At 44.0% G+C, this 19065-nt stretch overlaps 1 protein-coding gene across 2 annotated transcripts in view; it reads left to right on the forward strand.

Moving 5' to 3' along the window:
* The window catches only part of LOC132103864 (ras/Rap GTPase-activating protein SynGAP-like), a 103799-nt gene extending 91213 nt beyond the window's left edge, over positions 1-12586 (forward strand). The window contains exons 13-21 of one of the 2 annotated variants that reach the window (XM_059508929.1): positions 1702-1903; positions 2007-2188; positions 2318-2519; positions 6272-6859; positions 8708-9166; positions 9889-10062; positions 10153-10364; positions 10459-10531; positions 11295-12586. In XM_059508929.1, the coding sequence (XP_059364912.1) occupies positions 1702-1903; positions 2007-2188; positions 2318-2519; positions 6272-6859; positions 8708-9166; positions 9889-10062; positions 10153-10364; positions 10459-10531; positions 11295-11324 (2122 nt within the window). In that variant the 3' untranslated portion in view covers positions 11325-12586. The remainder of the gene's footprint in view (positions 1-1701; positions 1904-2006; positions 2189-2317; positions 2520-6271; positions 6860-8707; positions 9167-9888; positions 10063-10152; positions 10365-10458; positions 10532-11294) is intronic. The other variant, XM_059508930.1, reaches the window with a different exon arrangement.
* The last annotated feature ends 6479 nt before the right edge of the window (positions 12587-19065 follow it).

Below are 19065 nucleotides of genomic sequence, written 5' to 3' on the forward strand. Positions count from 1 at the left end.
TCACCCCAACTCACCCCAACTTATCCCTCCTCACGTCACCCCAACTCACCCTCTTCACCCCTCCTCACCTCACCCCACCTCACCCCTCCTCACTTCACCCCAACTCACCCCACCTCACCCCTCCTCACTTCACCCCAACTCACCCTCCTCACCCCAACTCACCCCAACTTATCCCACCTCACCCCTCCTCACTTCACCCCACCTCACCCCTCCTCACTTCACCCCAACTCACCCTCTTCACCCCTCCTCACTTCACCCCAACTCACCCTCCTCACCCCACCTCACCCCAACTCACCCTCCTCACCCCACGCCACCCCTCCTCACTTCACCCCAACTCACCCCTCCTCATCCCAACCCCCCCCCTCACCCCTCCTCACTTCACCCCAACTCACCCTCCTCACCCCACCTCACTTCACCCCAACTCACCCCAACTTATCCCACCTCACCCCTCCTCACTGCACCCCACCTCACCCCTCCTCACTTCACCCCAACTTACCCTCCTCACCCCTCCTCACCTCACCCCAACTCACCCCTCCTCACCCCAACTCACCCTCCTCACCCCACCTCACCCCTCCTCACTTCACCCCTCCTAACCCCACCTCACCCCTCCTCACCTCACCCCAACTCACCCCTCCTCACTTCACCCCAACTCACCCCAACTCATCCCACCTCACCCCTCCTCACTTCACCCCAACTCACCCTCCTCACCCCAACTTATCCCTCCTCACTTCACCCCAACTCACCCTCATCACCCCTCCTCACCCCACCTCACCCCTCCTCACTTCACCCCAACTCATCCCACCTCACCCCACCTCACCCCAACTCATCCCACCTCACCCCACCTCACCCCAACTCATCCCACCTCACCCCAACTCACCCTCCTCACCCCAACTCACCCCAACTTATCCCTCCTCACTTCACCCCAACTCACCCTCATCACCCCTCCTCACCCCACCTCACCCCTCCTCACTTCACCCCAACTCATCCTACCTCACCCCACCTCACCCCAACTCATCCCACCTCACCCCACCTCACCCCAACTCACCCTCCTCACCTCACCCCACCTCAGCCCTCCTCACTTCACCCCAACTCACCCTCCTCACCCCAACTTATCCCACCTCACCCCTCCTCACTTCACCCCACCTCACCCCTCCTCACTTCACCCCAACTCACCCTCTTCACCCCTCCTCACTTCACCCCAACTCACCCTCCTCACCCCAACTCACCCTCCTCACCCCACCTCACCCCTCCTCACTTCACCCCAACTCACCCCTCCTCATCCCAACCCCCCCCCTCACTCCTCCTCACTTCACCCCAACTCACCCTCCTCACCCCACCTCACTTCACCCCAACTCACCCCAACTTATCCCACCTCACCCCTCCTCACTGCACCCCACCTCACCCCTCCTCACGTCACCCCAACTCAACCTCTTCACCCCTCCTCACTTCACCCCAACTCACCCTCCTCACCCCACCTCACCCCTCCTCACTTCACCCCAACTCACCCCTCCTCGTCCCAACTCACCCCACCTCATCCCAACTCACCCCTCCTCACCCCACCTCACGTGTCTGGTGTGTGTTTCGCGGTGATCTTCAGTCTGTTGGCTCATCTCTTATCATCTGTCTCTCGCCCATCACTCTCTCTCTCTCTCTGTCTGTCTCTCTCTCCCACACTGCTGTGTGTGTGTGTGTTCTGTGCAGGTTCAGTGGGAAGGAGGACTATCTGGGCTTCATGAATGAGTTCCTGGAGATGGAGTGGGGCTCCATGCAGCAGTTCCTGTACGAGATCTCTAATCTGGAGTGTGTGAGTAACGCCGGGGCGTTCGAGGGCTACATAGACCTGGGCCGCGAGCTCTCCATCCTGCACAGTCTGCTGTGGGAGGTCATGGCCCAGCTGAGCAAGGTATGAGCTGCTTGTCTTCATGTGTGTGTGTGTGTGTGTGTGTGTGTGTCTGTTTGTGTGTGTCTGTGAGTCTCAGAGCGCTCAAGTGTTTGTGTTTCTTCAGGACGCCATCCTGAAGCTGGGGCCCTTGCCTCGGTTACTGAATGACATCAGTGTGGTGCTGAGGAACCCGCAGCTGCACCGTCAGGCCAGTCACCAGCCGCCCGAGCGTCACATGACCCGCCCGCCCTTCAGCCGCCTCGCAACCAACGACTTCCAGAGCCTCATGATGAGAGACCTCAACAGGTGACTGTCGCTCGCTCAGAAACACAGCAGAGTGACATCAGAGTGCTGTTACTGGGACGGAGAGAACTGTTGACTCGGACTGATCAGACTGAAGTCTGTGTGTGTGTGTGTGTGTGTGTGTGTGTGTAGCTCCATAGATATCTCTCGTCTGCCGTCTCCCACGGCTGGTCTCTCCGGCAGCGGCGTTCTCTCTCACCCTGGAATGGCTGCGTTCTCAGAACGAGATTCCCGTGGAAACAAAGACGTGTTCTACGTGACCCGCCCACCTCTCGCACGCTCAAGCCCCGCCTACTGCACCAGCAGCTCTGACATCACTGAACCAGACCCCAAGGTGCACGCACGCACACACACACACACTCATTCACACACACACACACACACACACACACACACACACACACACACTCACTCATTCTCACACACCCAATCTCTCAGACTCAATTACTCTCACACACACACACACACACTCTCACTCACACCCACTAAAACTCTCACTCAAACACACACTGTTACTCACACACACACTCACTCACAAACACACACTCTTACTCACACACTCACTCACTCACACACTCTCTCACTCACTCACACACTCACAAACACACTCACTCACTCACACACACACTCTCTCACTCACACACACTCACTCACAAACACACACTCTTACTCTCTCACTCACACACTCTCTCTCTCACTCACCCAATCTCTCACTCAAACACACACTGTTACTCTCTCACTTACACACTCTCTCTCTCACACACCCAATCTCTCACTCAAACACACACTGTTACTCACACACACACTCACTCACAAACACACACTCTTACTCACACACTCACTCACTCACACACTCTCTCACTCACTCACACACTCACAAACACACTCACTCACTCACACACACACTCTCTCACTCACACACACTCACTCACAAACACACACTCTTACTCTCTCACTCACACACTCTCTCTCTCACACACCCAATCTCTCACTCAAACACACACTGTTACTCACACACACACACACACTCACTCACAAACACACACTTACTCTCTCACTCACTCACACTCTCTCACTCACACACACACACACTCACTCACAAACACACACTTACTCTCTCACTCACTCACTCACACACTCTCTCACTCACTCACACACTCACACACACACACTCTTACTCACACACTCTCTCACTCACACACTCTCTCACTCACACACACACACTCACTCACAAACACACACTTACTCTCTCACTCACACACACTCACTCACTCACACTCTCTCACTCACACACACACACACACACTCACTCACAAACACACACTTACTCTCTCTCTCACTCACTCACACTCACTCACACTCTCTCACTCACACACACACACACACTCACTCACAAACACACACTTACTCTCTCACTCACTCACACACACTCACTCACTCACACTCTCACTCACACACACACACACACTCACTCACAAACACACACTTACTCTCTCTCTCACTCACTCACACTCACTCACTCACACTCTCTCACTCACACACACACACTCACTCACAAACACACACTTACTCTCTCTCTCACTCACTCACACTCTCTCACTCACTCACACTCTCTCACTCACACACTCACTCACACACACACACACACACTCACTCACTCACACTCTCTCACTCACACACTCACTCACAAACACACACTCACTCACACAAACTCTTACTCACACACTCTCTCTCACTCACTCACACTCACTCACAAACACACACTCACTCTCTCACTCACTCACTCACAAACACACACTCACTCACACACTCTCTCTCTCACTCACTCACACTCACTCACAAACACAAACTCTTACTCACACACTCTCTCTCTCACTCACTCACACTCACTCACAAACATACACTCACTCTCTCACATACTCACTCACAAACACACACTCTTACTCACACACTCACTCACACACACACTCTTACTCACACACTCACTCACTCACACAAACTCTCACTCACACACACTCTCACACACTCACTCACACAAACTCTTACTCACACACTCTCTCTCTCACTCATTCACACTCACTCACAAACACAAACTCTTACTCACACACTCACTCACACACACACTCTTACTCACACACTCACTCACTCACACACTCACTCACAAACACACACTCACTCACACAAACTCTTACTCACACACTCTCTCTCACTCACTCACACTCACTCACAAACACACACTCACTCTCTCACTCACTCACTCACAAACACACACTCACTCACACAAACTCTTACTCACACACTCTCTCTCTCACTCACTCACACTCACTCACAAACACACACTCACTCTCTCACTCACTCACTCACAAACACACACTCACTCACACAAACTCTTACTCACACACTCTCTCTCTCACTCACTCACACTCACTCACAAACACACACTCACTCTCTCACACACTCACTCACACACACACTCTTACTCACACACTCACTCACTCACACACTCACTCACAAACACACACTCACTCACACAAACTCTTACTCACACACTCTCTCTCACTCACTCACACTCACTCACAAACACACACTCACTCTCTCACTCACTCACTCACAAACACACACTCACTCACACAAACTCTTACTCACACACTCTCTCTCTCACTCACTCACACTCACTCACAAACACACACTCACTCTCTCACTCACTCACTCACAAACACACACTCACTCACACAAACTCTTACTCACACACTCTCTCTCTCACTCACTCACACTCACTCACAAACACACACTCACTCTCTCACTCACTCACTCACAAACACACACTCACTCACACAAACTCTTACTCACACACTCTCTCTCACTCACTCACACTCACTCACAAACACACACTCACTCTCTCACTCACTCACTCACAAACACACACTCACTCACACAAACTCTTACTCACACACTCTCTCTCTCACTCACTCACACTCACTCACAAACACACACTCACTCACTCACACACTCACTCACAAACACACACTCACTCACACAAACTCTTACTCACACACTCTCTCTCTCACTCACTCACACTCACTCACAAACACACACTCACTCTCTCACTCACTCACTCACAAACACACACTCACTCACACAAACTCTTACTCACACACTCTCTCTCTCACTCACTCACACTCACTCACAAACACACACTCACTCTCTCACACACTCACTCACAAACACACACTCTTACTCACACACTCACTCACTCACACAAACTCTCACTCACACACACACACACACACTACTGTGCAGAAGTCTCTGGTCATTAGTATTTTCACCCACACACAATGGTCGTACAGCCCTCCATAGTTAATTAAAGTGCATAAAGCTAAAGTCAAGCAGTTAGTCAGAAATCTAGCCTCCCACCTGATGTGTTTCCCACACATAGACTTTACTATATTTGAAGAAACGTTTTTGCTTTTATTATTTTTATTTCTTACACTTTTTTTATCCACCCGTAATAATGAAACCATCTCTGATTGATGAGCTCGTGGAAAATCTCTGCACTCTTGAGATCTGCTCACAAATCAAGCAAGATCTCTCCGGGTGAGCTTTCTTAAATTTAATGTCATAAAGAGTCTTCAGTGCATGAAATGGTAAAACTAACATCTTAACATTTTGGGGATGGAAAAACATAAATCGCTATACAACCTATTGATTATAAAACTTCAAAAGGATATGATTTAATTTTTGAAGTGTCACAGCCAGCGCTTCAGTCTGCTTCAGAGTGATTCTCAATCAAGGAACATTAATGTAATTGCTGAAGGACAGGATGATGATGAGGGTCAAGCTCCTCGTGCAGACAACATCTCACCGGATTATTACAATTAATGACAAAATCCATGTTTGGAAATGTGAACTGATATTTCCTTCTAACACACTACAGCAAGAGATAGACATAACTGACTTAAAAACATTGTACCTTCATTGTAAACGCTGCTTATATGCTGTGCTCCGCTCCAGGAGTGTTCAGTGTTTAGCTCCTGGTGAAGAGTGGTCCTCATGTTGCTCTGCTCTCGTGTGTGTGTGTCTCGTCAGGTGCTCAGTGTGAATAAGAGTGTTTCTATGATGGACCTGCAGGACTCTCGCATCAACAGCGTGTCCAACCTGCACTCGGTCAACGACCTGCTCAACTCGTCTCAGGGGTCTCTGGCCGGCTTCGGTCCGCTGGGTGGCGCCCCCCTCAGGGCCGGAGGGCGTGTTTCGGCCGGCTCGGGCGGCTCCAGCATGTCGGGAGGTTTGCGTCTGAGTCACTCGGGCGGCCTGACGACTGATTCTCTGTCCCAGCAGCAGCAGCAGCAGGCGGCCGCCATGCACGTGGCTCTGTCCTTCCAGAACCCTCTGTTCCACCTGGCATCCGACGGGCCGCAGTACCACACGCCCCCCCACGGCCCCGCCGCCCCCCCGCCGCTGCTGCTGGCGCCCGAGCCGGAGAATGGACACGTGGGATTCGGTGTGCCGTCGTTCGGACACAGCGGCTTCTCTCGCAGCGAGGACCTGTCGGCCCTGAGGACGCAGAACAGTCTGGTGCAGCCCAACATCGTGCACTCACACAGCTACAGCGACGACTTCACACGCCACAACCAGGCCGACTACGCCCGCAGACAGCTCTCGCTGCAGATGCAGGTGATCCACACAGAGAGACCATAAAACACTTCATGTCCAGCCAGTGCTTCATTTCAGAGCCAAACATAGACATTGCATGTTATTTTTTCTGATTATTAATAAAAAAAGAAATTAAATCTTTCAAATAAAAATAATAAATAAATTATTTTTTAATGCAAAAATATATATTTTGAATAAAGAAAATAAAGACTTAAAATTATTTGCTTCGTGAAATCATTTTCTTGATAATTAAACACAAATATAATAAAAATACATTATTTTATGAAGGATTCAATTAACATTAATTACTTTAAAAAAAAATTGAATTACAGTAATTAGAGCTTAGGGTTAAATAGGTTCAATAATATCACAGTGCAAGATAATCTTAATTTATTTATTGTGTCATTCTGGAAAACTTGGAAATATTAAGGTTTTTAAAAGTGAAATCTAACTCTTAACCCTTAACTTAAAAAGTCATAACAATTAATAGTTGTCTGGAAACGAATACAAGATTTTAATATATAATCAGTAGCATAATAAATATTCACATTGATGAATAGTTATTATAACAGTTTATAAGATTATAATGAATATTTATTATAAAAATTTTAAATATATTATTGTTAATATTTCATTCAATATAATTAAAAAATGTGTTATATGTACTATAAATTTGTATTAATATTAAAATTGTTTTAGTTCTCTGTTCAAATCTAGAAAATATTTTATTAAATGAAATTATTAATTATGAAAATGGTCTTCAGTGTTATTTTATTATTGAGATATTATAGCTTTAACTTATTGTCTGATTTTATATATAGATAAATATTGTATTTTATTGTCATTGTAACTTGAGTTAAAGTTGTGTTTTGTCTTTTTCTTTTTTTTACATCTATAGTTTTTATTCTTATTTTTATTTCAGCTTTAGTTTAGAGAAACATTGCCCTGGTAGCTAGCTGAAATAAAAACAATGTTGATGATATGAGACTGTGTGTGTGTGTCTGTGTGTGTGTGTGTGTGTGTGTGTGTGTCTGTGTGTGTCTGTGTGTGTGTGTGTGTGTGTGTGTCTGTGTGTGTGTGTGTGTGTGTGTGTCTGTGTGTGTCTGTGTGTGTCTGTGTGTGTGTGTGTGTGTGTGTGTGTGTGTCTGTGTGTGTGTGTGTGTGTGTGTGTGTGTGTCTGTGTGTCTGTGTGTGTCTGTGTGTGTGTGTGTCTGTGTGTGTCTGTGTGTGTGTGTGTGTGTGTGTGTGTGTCTGTGTGTGTGTGTCTGTGTGTGTCTGTGTGTGTGTGTGTGTGTGTGTGTCTGTGTGTGTCTGTGTGTGTCTGTGTGTGTGTGTGTGTGTGTGTGTGTGTGTGTGTGTGTGTGTGTGTGTCTGTGTGTGTGTGTGTGTGTGTGTGTCTGTGTGTGTCTGTGTGTGTGTGTGTGTGTGTGTGTCTGTGTGTGTGTGTGTGTGTGTCTGTGTGTGTCTGTGTGTGTGTGTGTGTGTGTGTGTCTGTGTGTGTGTGTGTGTGTCTGTGTGTGTGTGTGTCTGTGTCTGTGTGTGTGTGTGTGTGTCTGTGTGTGTCTGTTTGTGTCTGTGTGTGTGTGTGTGTGTGTGTGTGTGTGTGTGTGTCTGTGTGTGTCTGTGTGTGTGTGTGTGTGTGTGTCTGTGTGTGTGTGTGTGTGTCTGTGTGTGTGTGTGTGTGTGTGTGTCTGTGTGTGTCTGTGTGTGTCTGTGTGTGTGTGTCTGTGTGTGTCTGTGTGTGTGTGTGTGTGTCTGTGTGTGTGTGTGTGTGTGTGTGTGTCTGTGTGTGTGTGTGTGTGTGTCTGTGTGTGTGTGTGTGTGTCTGTGTGTGTGTGTGTGTGTGTGTGTGTGTGTGTGTGTGTGCAGGAGAATCTCCAGCAGCAGGTTCTGATGGGCATGGCTCCACAGACAGCCACAGGCACCGGCACGCCCGCTTCTCTGGCCACGCCCCCCACCACCATCCATCCTGTCCGTCAGGCCTCCATGGCTCCGCCCCCTCCTCAGCGCATGAAGCCTCAGCCCTCCCACCAGCTGTCTGTCAGCTCGGCTGTCAACTCCACGCCCCCCAAGACACGCCCCCAGAGCGGGAACCTCCTCCAGTCGCCCGACTCCAGTTTCGGGGGGAGGCAGTTGTCGAGGCAACAGCTGTCGATGAAGGATAGCCCCGCCCCCGGCCTGCCGCATCAGTCCAGCACGGCCTCGGAGAGCCCCGCCCCTCAAGGCGGAGCCAATGAGAGCACAGAAAACACACCGAGCAACCAACCAGCAAAACCTGCACAGCAGAGCAACCAACAGCAGCTGCTCAAACCAACCGTGAACAAACAGGTCAACACACACACACACACACACACACACACACACACACACACACACACTCATGTGGGAATATGTGGTTTACTGGGACTCTATAGGCGTAATGTTTTTTCTACTGTACAAACTGTATTTTATATTCTCAAAGCACACAGTCTGAGTGATTTAGAAGCTTGTTTCCTCATGGGGACCTAAACATGTCCAAATGTACTGGTGTTACTATACTTGAGGGGACATTTGGTCCTTATAATGTAATGAATGCCAGTACACACAGACACACACACACACTCAAACACACACACACACACACACACACACACACAAACACACACACACACAAACACACACACACATTCTGTTGTCACACGTTAGATCATGGTTCAGCACTCTTTCATCCGCAGCGCCGGTGTGTCTGTGCAGGTTTGAGTCCGTCAATAATCTGGGCTTTTATTCATCTGGAGTAATTAAAATTAGAGGCCAAATGGGGATAAATGACGTCTGAAAGACTGTTTGTGGGTCACTTCCTTAACTAGGATAACTAGTATCCTCAAAGAGCATGAAATCCCCATTTATTTAGCTAGAGTGAAAGAACGCTTCATTTTATTTAATCAAAAATACAGTAAAACAGTGAAATATTATTACAATTTTCTGTGTGAATCTCTGTTGAAGTGTAATTTATTTCTGTGATGCTCCGCTGTATTTTCAGCATCATTCCTCTCTGTGTCCGTGTGTTTCAGGGCTCAAAGTCTCCGTCCACTCTCAATCCTCCCTCAGCAGCGTCTGAGCGTACGGTGGCCTGGGTGTCCAACATGCCACACCTGTCTGCGGACATCGAGAGTCTGCGTGTGGACCGCGAGGACTTCAAACTGAAGGAGCACTCCAAGAGCATGGACGAGTCCCGTCTGGACCGGGTCAGTACAGTACACAGATAGAGACACTGGATCTTTAATTCATCATATGCACTGGTCTCCCTGAGCAGTAAGCAGCATGGTTCTGTGCAGGTGCGTGAGTACGAGGAGGAGATCCACTCTCTGAAGGAGCGTCTGATGATGTCTCATCGTAAGCTGGAGGAATACGAGCGGCGGCTGCATTCCCAGGAGCAGCAGACCAGTAAGATCCTGCTGCAGTACCAGAGCCGGCTGGACGACAGCGAGAGACGCCTGCGCCAGCAGCAGGTGGAGAAGGACTCGCAGCTCAAGGGCATCATCAACAGGTCAGCCCCGTGACGTGCGCTCGCGACTCTGTCCCTGCGATTACCAGAGCACCCTGGGAATGTGTGTGTGTGTGTGTGTGTGTGTGTGTTGCAGGTTGATGGTGGTAGAGGATGAGCTGAGGGGAAGTGGAATGCCTGACCTCAAAACCAGAATATTCACAGAACAGGTCTGTCACACCCTCACCGGGGAACCATCGCTAACCTTCACACCTCGCCAGAACGATGACTGTGGACTGGTGTGTGTGTGTCGTCATCACATCTGTCGTCTGTGTGTGTGTGTCTCGTCCGGTCAGAAGCTAAAGTCTGAATCTGTTTCCTAACATCAGTTTGACTGTGATGATATCTATAGTGATAAAAATAACTACCGATAACTCAAATATAGCTGTAGTGATAACTATCGAACACTAGTGATACCTGAAGTGATAGTCATACCAAACCTGTATCTGTTTATTCTGCTGTTTGTGGTCTGTCTCTTTAATGCAGGGTGGATTCTGCTCTGAAAGTGATTCTAATGATATTGTTCCTCTGTGGTTATACGTTATTGGAGTGATCGTGAAAGGTTTAGGTATTATTGTCATGATGTAATGTTTAGGGGGTTTATTTGGGCCGCTCTGCTCCAGCGGTGATTACTGCACGTCTGTGATGAACGGAAGATGGATCACGGTGAACGAGGGCCTGTGATTGGTCTGTTTGTCTGTGTTCTCTCGTCTCATCACGTCCTGTCTGTGTGGTCATTTATTCACGTCGTTCAACCCGGCTGGCTTTCTTTCTTCAGCTGGACAGATGTTTAGCTGAAGGTTCACGCTGCTCTTCTCCATGCGATCACGCTCATGTTTTCTATGACGAGTGTTGACTGAGTTCTTCCTGTTGTGATGAATCTGAGTGTTTTTATGAATCAGTCACTGAATCTCGGCTTTGTTTCTCCCTCAGCCGATTTATGGTGCCCACTCTGGAACATGATTGGCCCGGGCAGGACTAGCGGACCTGTGATTGGTTGAACCCCAACCCAGGAGTGTCTGATGATTGGCTGAGAGAGAAGAGAGAGGCGGAGCCTGAACATGACGACCAACTCCAACTTCAGGACATCTACAAACTCTCTCTCTCTCTCTCTCTTTCTCTCTCACACACGCTGAGAGTTTATATATGTATATAAGTGACATATAACTATATATTCCTCAGGTGTGTCTCTGTCTCTTTCTCTCTTTCTCTCCTGCTGTCTTTCTCTCTTTTTGAGCCAAATGGACGACAATCAGCATCTTGAGGCCGAAACAATCACACCGATAGCACAAAGAAATCAACGCAGACAGACAGACGGAGAGAGAGAGAGACTATTCACTCTCGTTCTCTTCCCATCATCCCCTGCCTCTCTTTCTCTCTCTTTACTGCAGGAGTGTGTGTGTGTGTGTGTGTGTGTGGTTTTGATCAGTTGCAGCCTCAACTTCCTAATAATGACTCAATAACAAATCTTTTTCAAATTATGTTTTGAGGGGCTTGTTTCTTTCTGAGCCAATCAGACGTCAGCGTGCCACTCAGAACCCCGCCCCTTCCTGTCCCGAGCGGGGGGGCGGGCTCTCCTCTCGGTGCCTAAAGAGCTCCATCGAGAACAACAGGGCAAAAACAGACTTGAAGAGTGAGCCGGACACTCGGTTCGTCCCATGATCACATGTTTGCTCATCTCTGACAGAGGGTCATGTGACTCGCTCGCTCCGCAGAAGAAGGGAAGAGCGATTGGTGCTTTGTTCGTGGAGAGCGAGCGGACGTGTTGGTTCAGTGCTGGTGTGTGTTTGTGCCAAACGCTCATTTAGACGCATCCAGCTCTCTTCAGACCCTAGTGAGTCGCCCATCAGACGGCCGCTCCAGCGCTACACACATCCCACAATGCAGTGCGATTTAAGATGGACTGAAGAATCTTAATGTTTTTTTTTTATCTTCGATTTAAATATATTACTATTGTACAATAGAATGTACTTAATTAAGCACTTAATAATAATTACAACGTTACTTTTTAAGGTAGTATTTAATTTTCTGTTCGAAGCACTTTGCTTACCAAACCAAATAAAAGGAATTGTTAATTATCATTTAATTACTTTTTAAAAGATTAATCAAATTTAATTGTTTTTGATAGTTAATTCGTATTCAATCCTAAACACAGAATTACAGGACATTTCGTCAAGCACTGTTATTAAAGTTTTATTAATTCAATTAAATAGACGTTTTGACTATTAAAATTGTATTTCGAATCCAGAACAGAAATACGAAATTTGGAAATAATTTTTTTTATACTTTTAATAAATTGTCTAGGTTTCTTGATTTCAATTAATTACACATGGACTAAGGCCCTATTTATTGTGAAGATGAATTAAAGTATTAAATTGGTAAAGTTTATGATTCAAATGATTAGATTTGCGTTTTAAACAGAATTTATGAAAAGTTAAACTGATGTCATTGGGCCCTAAAAATACATATTGCTCAACTTTTAATAAATTATCAAAAAATGTCATTTAATCTTCAAAATGGAAATACAGACATTTTACAAAATAAAACAGAATTTGTGGAAAATGAAACCGATTGTATAGTGCCCTGCATTAATTTGTTAGGCTTAATTTATCAGATGAATTTAGTCATTTAAGCGATAATGTGTTGATTTGTGCTGTTGGGTTTTTTGTCTCATTTCATATTATTATTATTATATTTTTATCCAAGTTAGCATGACATGTTGACAGAAATTCCATAATGGTGCTTCCCTACAAATGTCTATTATTAATATTTTTCATAAAATAGTTAAAGTGGGCTATTTGATCTGATATTTGGTGTGATTTTCAGCTTATTTGGACGTCAGTGCGGCTCACTGGGTTTGAGAACAACGCTTGTGCTCGCCTCACACACACACACACACACACACACACACACACTCGAGCGCTGAGGTCAGCTGCTGATTTCTGTACATAGAGTCCAGATTTAAAGTTGGAAAGTTTCTCTCATTTTAAGTGGGTTGAGTTTTTCTCTTTTCTTGGTGTTCGGTGGATGATACTCATATACTCCAGCAGCTGCTCGCTGGGGCTTTAGTCGATTACTTTAGTCTTTATTTACTTTTTCTGTTACAAGTATTACTTTCGTCTGCATTTCAGGTACTTATAGTTCTAATGATAATGATACAGTGTTTCTGTGCCTACAGTTCCCATACTGAGCTCTGATTGGCTGAACACGAGCGGTCACATTTACACACGTTGCCATACAGACGTCGATTCGTTAGCTAATGGACCGGTTCTGTATCGATACGTCATTCCTCACCACTTCTGGCGCGGTGTTGCGCTCATATCAGCTAGCGTTTGTGTATAGGGTCAGTAATGCTACGACAGATCGCGATCGTGTGTAGCACACTAGCTAAGTTTCTGTCTTCATGAAGAAACGAACGGTCCTCGCCGCGGGACCCAGCCGCCAATTTAGCCATAGACACGGACAAGCCATAGCATTGACCTTTGACCCTCCGGCCCGGTTCAGGAGCGTAGGATGTATATATTTCTATATGTACCCATGGAAATATCCTCGAATGCGCGAGAGATTTGTCGATTCTAGAGTGGAGCATCTCTGAATATGGAGTGATGTTTTGAATGTTCATATTATTATGATTATAAAGATATTATATTCAAATATTATTATTATTATAATTATGAATTTGATTTTATTGACAATGATTGATAAACAGAAATGTCTTTCTTTTTGTGAATATGGAGAAGTTTACATTTTTCTGGGGAAATATTAAAAGACTTTAAATATTTCAACAAACAAATAAATAAATATATACATGCTTAACGGGAGATGTGCTTTATTTCGATCCGTTCAGAATCTGTTGTTTTGTCAATAATGTGTAAACCTTTCGAGTTCAAGGGTCAAGTTCCTGGTACTGTTCTGAAGGTCCACACATATTGCACCATCAGACCATTTCGTGGTTATTTTTCTCTGCTCTCTTTGATGGTGTATTAAAGCGGATATGAGGATTTCATACGAGGACAACTGCTCTAATGAAATCCCAATATTGGACCGTTTTTATTTTGTCATTCTTTGTTTATGGACCCTTGAACTTGACATATTTGACAATACACCGAGGTGCTTATTGCACCATCAGCTAAATTTGTGGTGATTTTTCTCCAGTCCTTTTAAAAGTGCATTAAAGTAGACATAAGGACTTCATACAAGGGCAACTGATCTAATGAAATCCAAACTTTCGGGGCGTTACTCTTTATTTTTTATGAACCCTTGAACTTGGCATATTTGATTATATACAGAGGTGCAGCAACTCTTGACTTCTTCAAATATGCCAAGTTCAAGGAACCATAAAAATGGATTTGTATCATAAAAGCTGTCAAAAAGCAGTGACCCAGATCCAGCACTAATGGTGTGATGGGACTGTAATGAGGAGATCTGAGCAGCCGAGGCGCCAGTGATCCTGAGCAGAGAGAATGAATCGACAGACGGATGTTTGACTGGAAACTTCTAATCCGTCAGACAAACATAAAACCCAAACGAGTTTAATCTCGAGAGATCTGAACACCAGCGTCAAGATGAGCTGGGATTCTATGAATTATGTGCAAGTACTTTCCACAAATATGTTGAAATGCACCCTCTCTAGGTTCATTACTGTGACCATTTATATATATATACACACACACACAGGTCACTAAAATCAGTTTTTTATTCAAAATAATGACTTGCTTTTACATGCATTGAGGGCGATGACCTCCGAGGACCATTTTAAGAGGAGATACAGATATTGACCTTTCAAACTGTATTTTACATGCTCTTGATTTGATTTGATTAAACCTCTAATGGTTGAGCTCTCAGACTGTATTTGTGCATGTGTCGTGTGACGCTGAGAGGGAATTCTGTTCATTCAGCCTGTTGTTTTTCTGCTCTAAGCTGATTAACTGGACGTGATCGAGAGCAACTTGATATTCCGTAGATTAAAACATGAGCGAATCACTACCGAATAGAGAACTGATGGCAATGATGTGGCTTGCATTAATATTGGCATCTTTGGGAAATATGAGGAAAAAATGGCTGTAAAATAAATCTCTTTGCCGTTTATCCTTACGCTTTCATTCAGAAAATTGACAGAAATACAAGTGCAAGTAAAATTAGAGGGAAAAATAATAATTTGATGTTAAATATTTTTTTCTCAAAAATATGAGTGCCAAAATTATTGGCACCCCTAGATTACCATGAGTGAAAATATAACTGAATTATATTCACCATTATATGGTAGGTTAAGTTGAATGATTATCCGGAACATTTAAATGGAAAGTCATGATGTATTATATATATACATATAATTAATATGAGCATTTTAAGTTTATGCATTTTATTTTCTTATGATTAATTTGATCAAAGATAAAAAGAAGGGGTAAAAAGCACTGAATCAGACAAATCATTTCAAGATAATTTTAATGTTTTTGGCAGCCACTTCTTAAAGAATTAGCAAAACTTCATTGTAATTAAATAAAAGGACAGACATTAAGATGATTTTTCATGAAAAAACCCCGGATCATTTAAAAGTGAAAGAACAGTAAAAACATTAAATAAAGATAAAGAACACAGCAGTTCTCAAACTCTAGTAGTGTCTTTAGAACAGAATAAAAAATATGACATTTACAACAAATGACAGACATAAGATGCTTCATAAACACTAAAATCAGATTCAATAGAGTTCAAGAACAAACCACTTTTATCAAACACGTATCCAACAATCATTTATGCTAATGGAGAGCAGTGCATGATGGGACGCTATTGCTTTGAGGTGGATTGCATAAAGCACTTAAAGCCATTTAGTCATAAATACATAAATGATTTTCCAAAGCAAATCTGCAGTTAAACAGATCTGGCTGTAGTTTTATGATAAAGCATCATCAGCAATATTAACAGAAACATGTGAAATATTTCCAGACATTCACACAATCCTCATTCAATATTTCTGTCATTTAATACTCTGAATAAATCATATAATCACTTCAGGGTTTACTGAACATGATTGAAGCTTAACTAACCCGAGATCTTTTCTTGTCCGCTCAATTAAAGCTTCATTATTGCTCACTTTCTCTAATTTATAGACGCTAATAATGTGATCAGAGCATCTCACACATGCGTTCATGCAGCTCATGCTAAAATTATCTGATTTAAAGCCTCAAAACCTTTTAAAAGAATTTCAAATGCACAAACCTGAATTACTACAAACGTGAAAATCAGGAATCAAATTTAGGCAAATCACAGTGAAATCCAAATGACAAGTAACCCAAACTCAAAAATGCAGAAATAGACTAAAATAACAGACACCAAAGAAATGGTCTTTCTCTGTATGTTCGTCTTGTTTTCCAGTACAAATATCTAAACATCTATAAATTAAAATACATTCACTAGAGATGCAAAATGACAGAAGTCGTCTTGTTTTCTGAGAAACTGATCACAATGAAGTGAGTGTGTGACATGTTGCATTTCAAATTGACTCGCATTGGTTTCCATGCAATTCACACACAAAAAAAAATCAACACTAAAGATTCATGTAACCATAATATATTTGAAGATATTTGGGAAACATGATAATTTCAAACAAACATGTTTCCTCAAAAAAACTATTCACCATTTAGTTTATTTACAAAATGAGATTTAAGTCAAATTATAAATTAAATGTGTCCTTTTATTAGGGTGACCATATGAGCCATTTTCCCAGGACACGTCCTTGCCAGGATTTTTATATTGCCTAAAACATCCAGATTTTGGCTGTTTGTGCTGTGCAGATCGATTATTGTATGACATTCATAAGAGCTATAGAGAGCAGAGCAGACGGCTCCTTATGCATTAAAATCCCTCTCTTGGTACTGTGGTGTCATACAATGATCGGTGCGCAGCGACGCTTCAAGATGAATGAACGAACAAACACCTAACATGTACGTGTATTTGCATTGCTTTGATCGTTCTCTGTAGATCTCACCTTCTCACTCGCCACGATTGGTTGATTATGTACCATACCTGCATGTTATTGGTCAAACTACTTTGGATGTTTTAGGCAATATAGAAATCCTGGCAAGGAAGCGTCCTGGGAAAATGGCTCATATGGTCACCCTACCTTTTATTATTGCTTGGATGAAATGCTGCACGTTTATAATGTAACTGACACAAATAAAATAAATATCTTCATATAAACAAAATAAAGCTTTGTCTGTGCTCTTTCCATTTAACATACATGCAACATGAGCAGCTTTTAATCTAAATTAGATTTTATAATTTAGAAATTTGAGGCAAAAACAGAATGGTTTGACTTCAGTTCTGTGAAACTATACATAAATATCTGTATGAAATAAACAGCAGACGAGCTGAACTAGACGCAGATCCACTCTCTGCCAGCAGGTGGAGCTTAAAGCGTTTCCTTGGTTACCGCTGTAAACAAAGCACTTATGAACAATAAAGCAGGTGGAGCTTAAAGCGTTTCCTTGGTTACAGCTGTAAACAAATCACTTATGAACACTAAAGCAGGTGGAGCTTGAAACGTTTCCTTGGTTACCGCTGTAAACAAAGCACTTATGAACACTAAAGCAGGTGGAGCTTAAAGCGTTTCCTTGGTTACTGCTGTAAACAAAGCACTTATGAACACTAAAGCAGGTGGAGCTTGAAGCGTTTCCTTGGTTACCGCTGTAAACAAAGCACTTATGAACACTAAAGCAGGTGGAGCTTGAAGCGCTTCCTTGGTTACCGCTGTAAACAAATCACTTATGAACACTAAAGCAGGTGGAGCTTAAAGCGTTTCCTTGGTTACCGCTGTAAACAAAGCACTTATGAACACTAAAGCAGGTGGAGCTTAAAGCGTTTCCTTGGTTACCGCTGTAAACAAAGCACTTATGAACACTAAAGCAGGTGGAGCTTAAAGCGTTTCCTTGGTTACCGCTGTAAACAAAGCACTTATGAACACTAAAGCAGGTGGAGCTTGAAACGTTTCCTTGGTTACCGCTGTAAACAAATCACTTATGAACACTAAAGCAGGTGGAGCTTGAAACGTTTCCTTGGTTACCGCTGTAAACAAATCACTTATGAACACTAAAGCAGGTGGAGCTTGAAACGTTTCCTTGGTTACCGCTGTAAACAAAGCAGGCTGCACTTATGAACTTTAATATGTTTCATACAGAGACAAGATGAAGAGAAAAATATCATCTAAACTTTTCTAAAGTAAGTTCCCCTCAGACACGCATTCATATAAACTCGTCACATATTCACACAATTCTTAATGTCCCAGTGGCAGATATTTGTCCTTGTTTTAATCACTCACTTCTTCTGTTATTATGCATGTCCACTAAAAGTATCTTAATTTAAAAATGCTTGCATATTTGTACTGGGAAACAAGACAAAAATACTCAGGAAGAGCAATACTGTGCAGTGACTGACATTCAGACCTCTTACCCTCATGCGGAAGCTTATGGGAAAACTCTGGATATCTAGTAGCACCTCAAACATCTCATGTTTGTTAGTCTTCAGATCAGCTTCATGGTGAACCTCCCCGTCTCCATCGTTGTCCGTCCGCCTCCGGACGCCGTCGCATAACCAATTTGGTAAACTATGTTTGCTAGTAGATATTTTCAACATTGTAGGTTGACACTGAAGACTGGAGTAATGATGCTGAAAATACAGCTGCGCATCACAGAAATAAATTACACTTTTA

The sequence above is a fragment of the Carassius carassius genome, chromosome 25 (assembly GCF_963082965.1).
Source record: "Carassius carassius chromosome 25, fCarCar2.1, whole genome shotgun sequence".
NCBI lineage: Eukaryota > Metazoa > Chordata > Actinopteri > Cypriniformes > Cyprinidae > Carassius > Carassius carassius.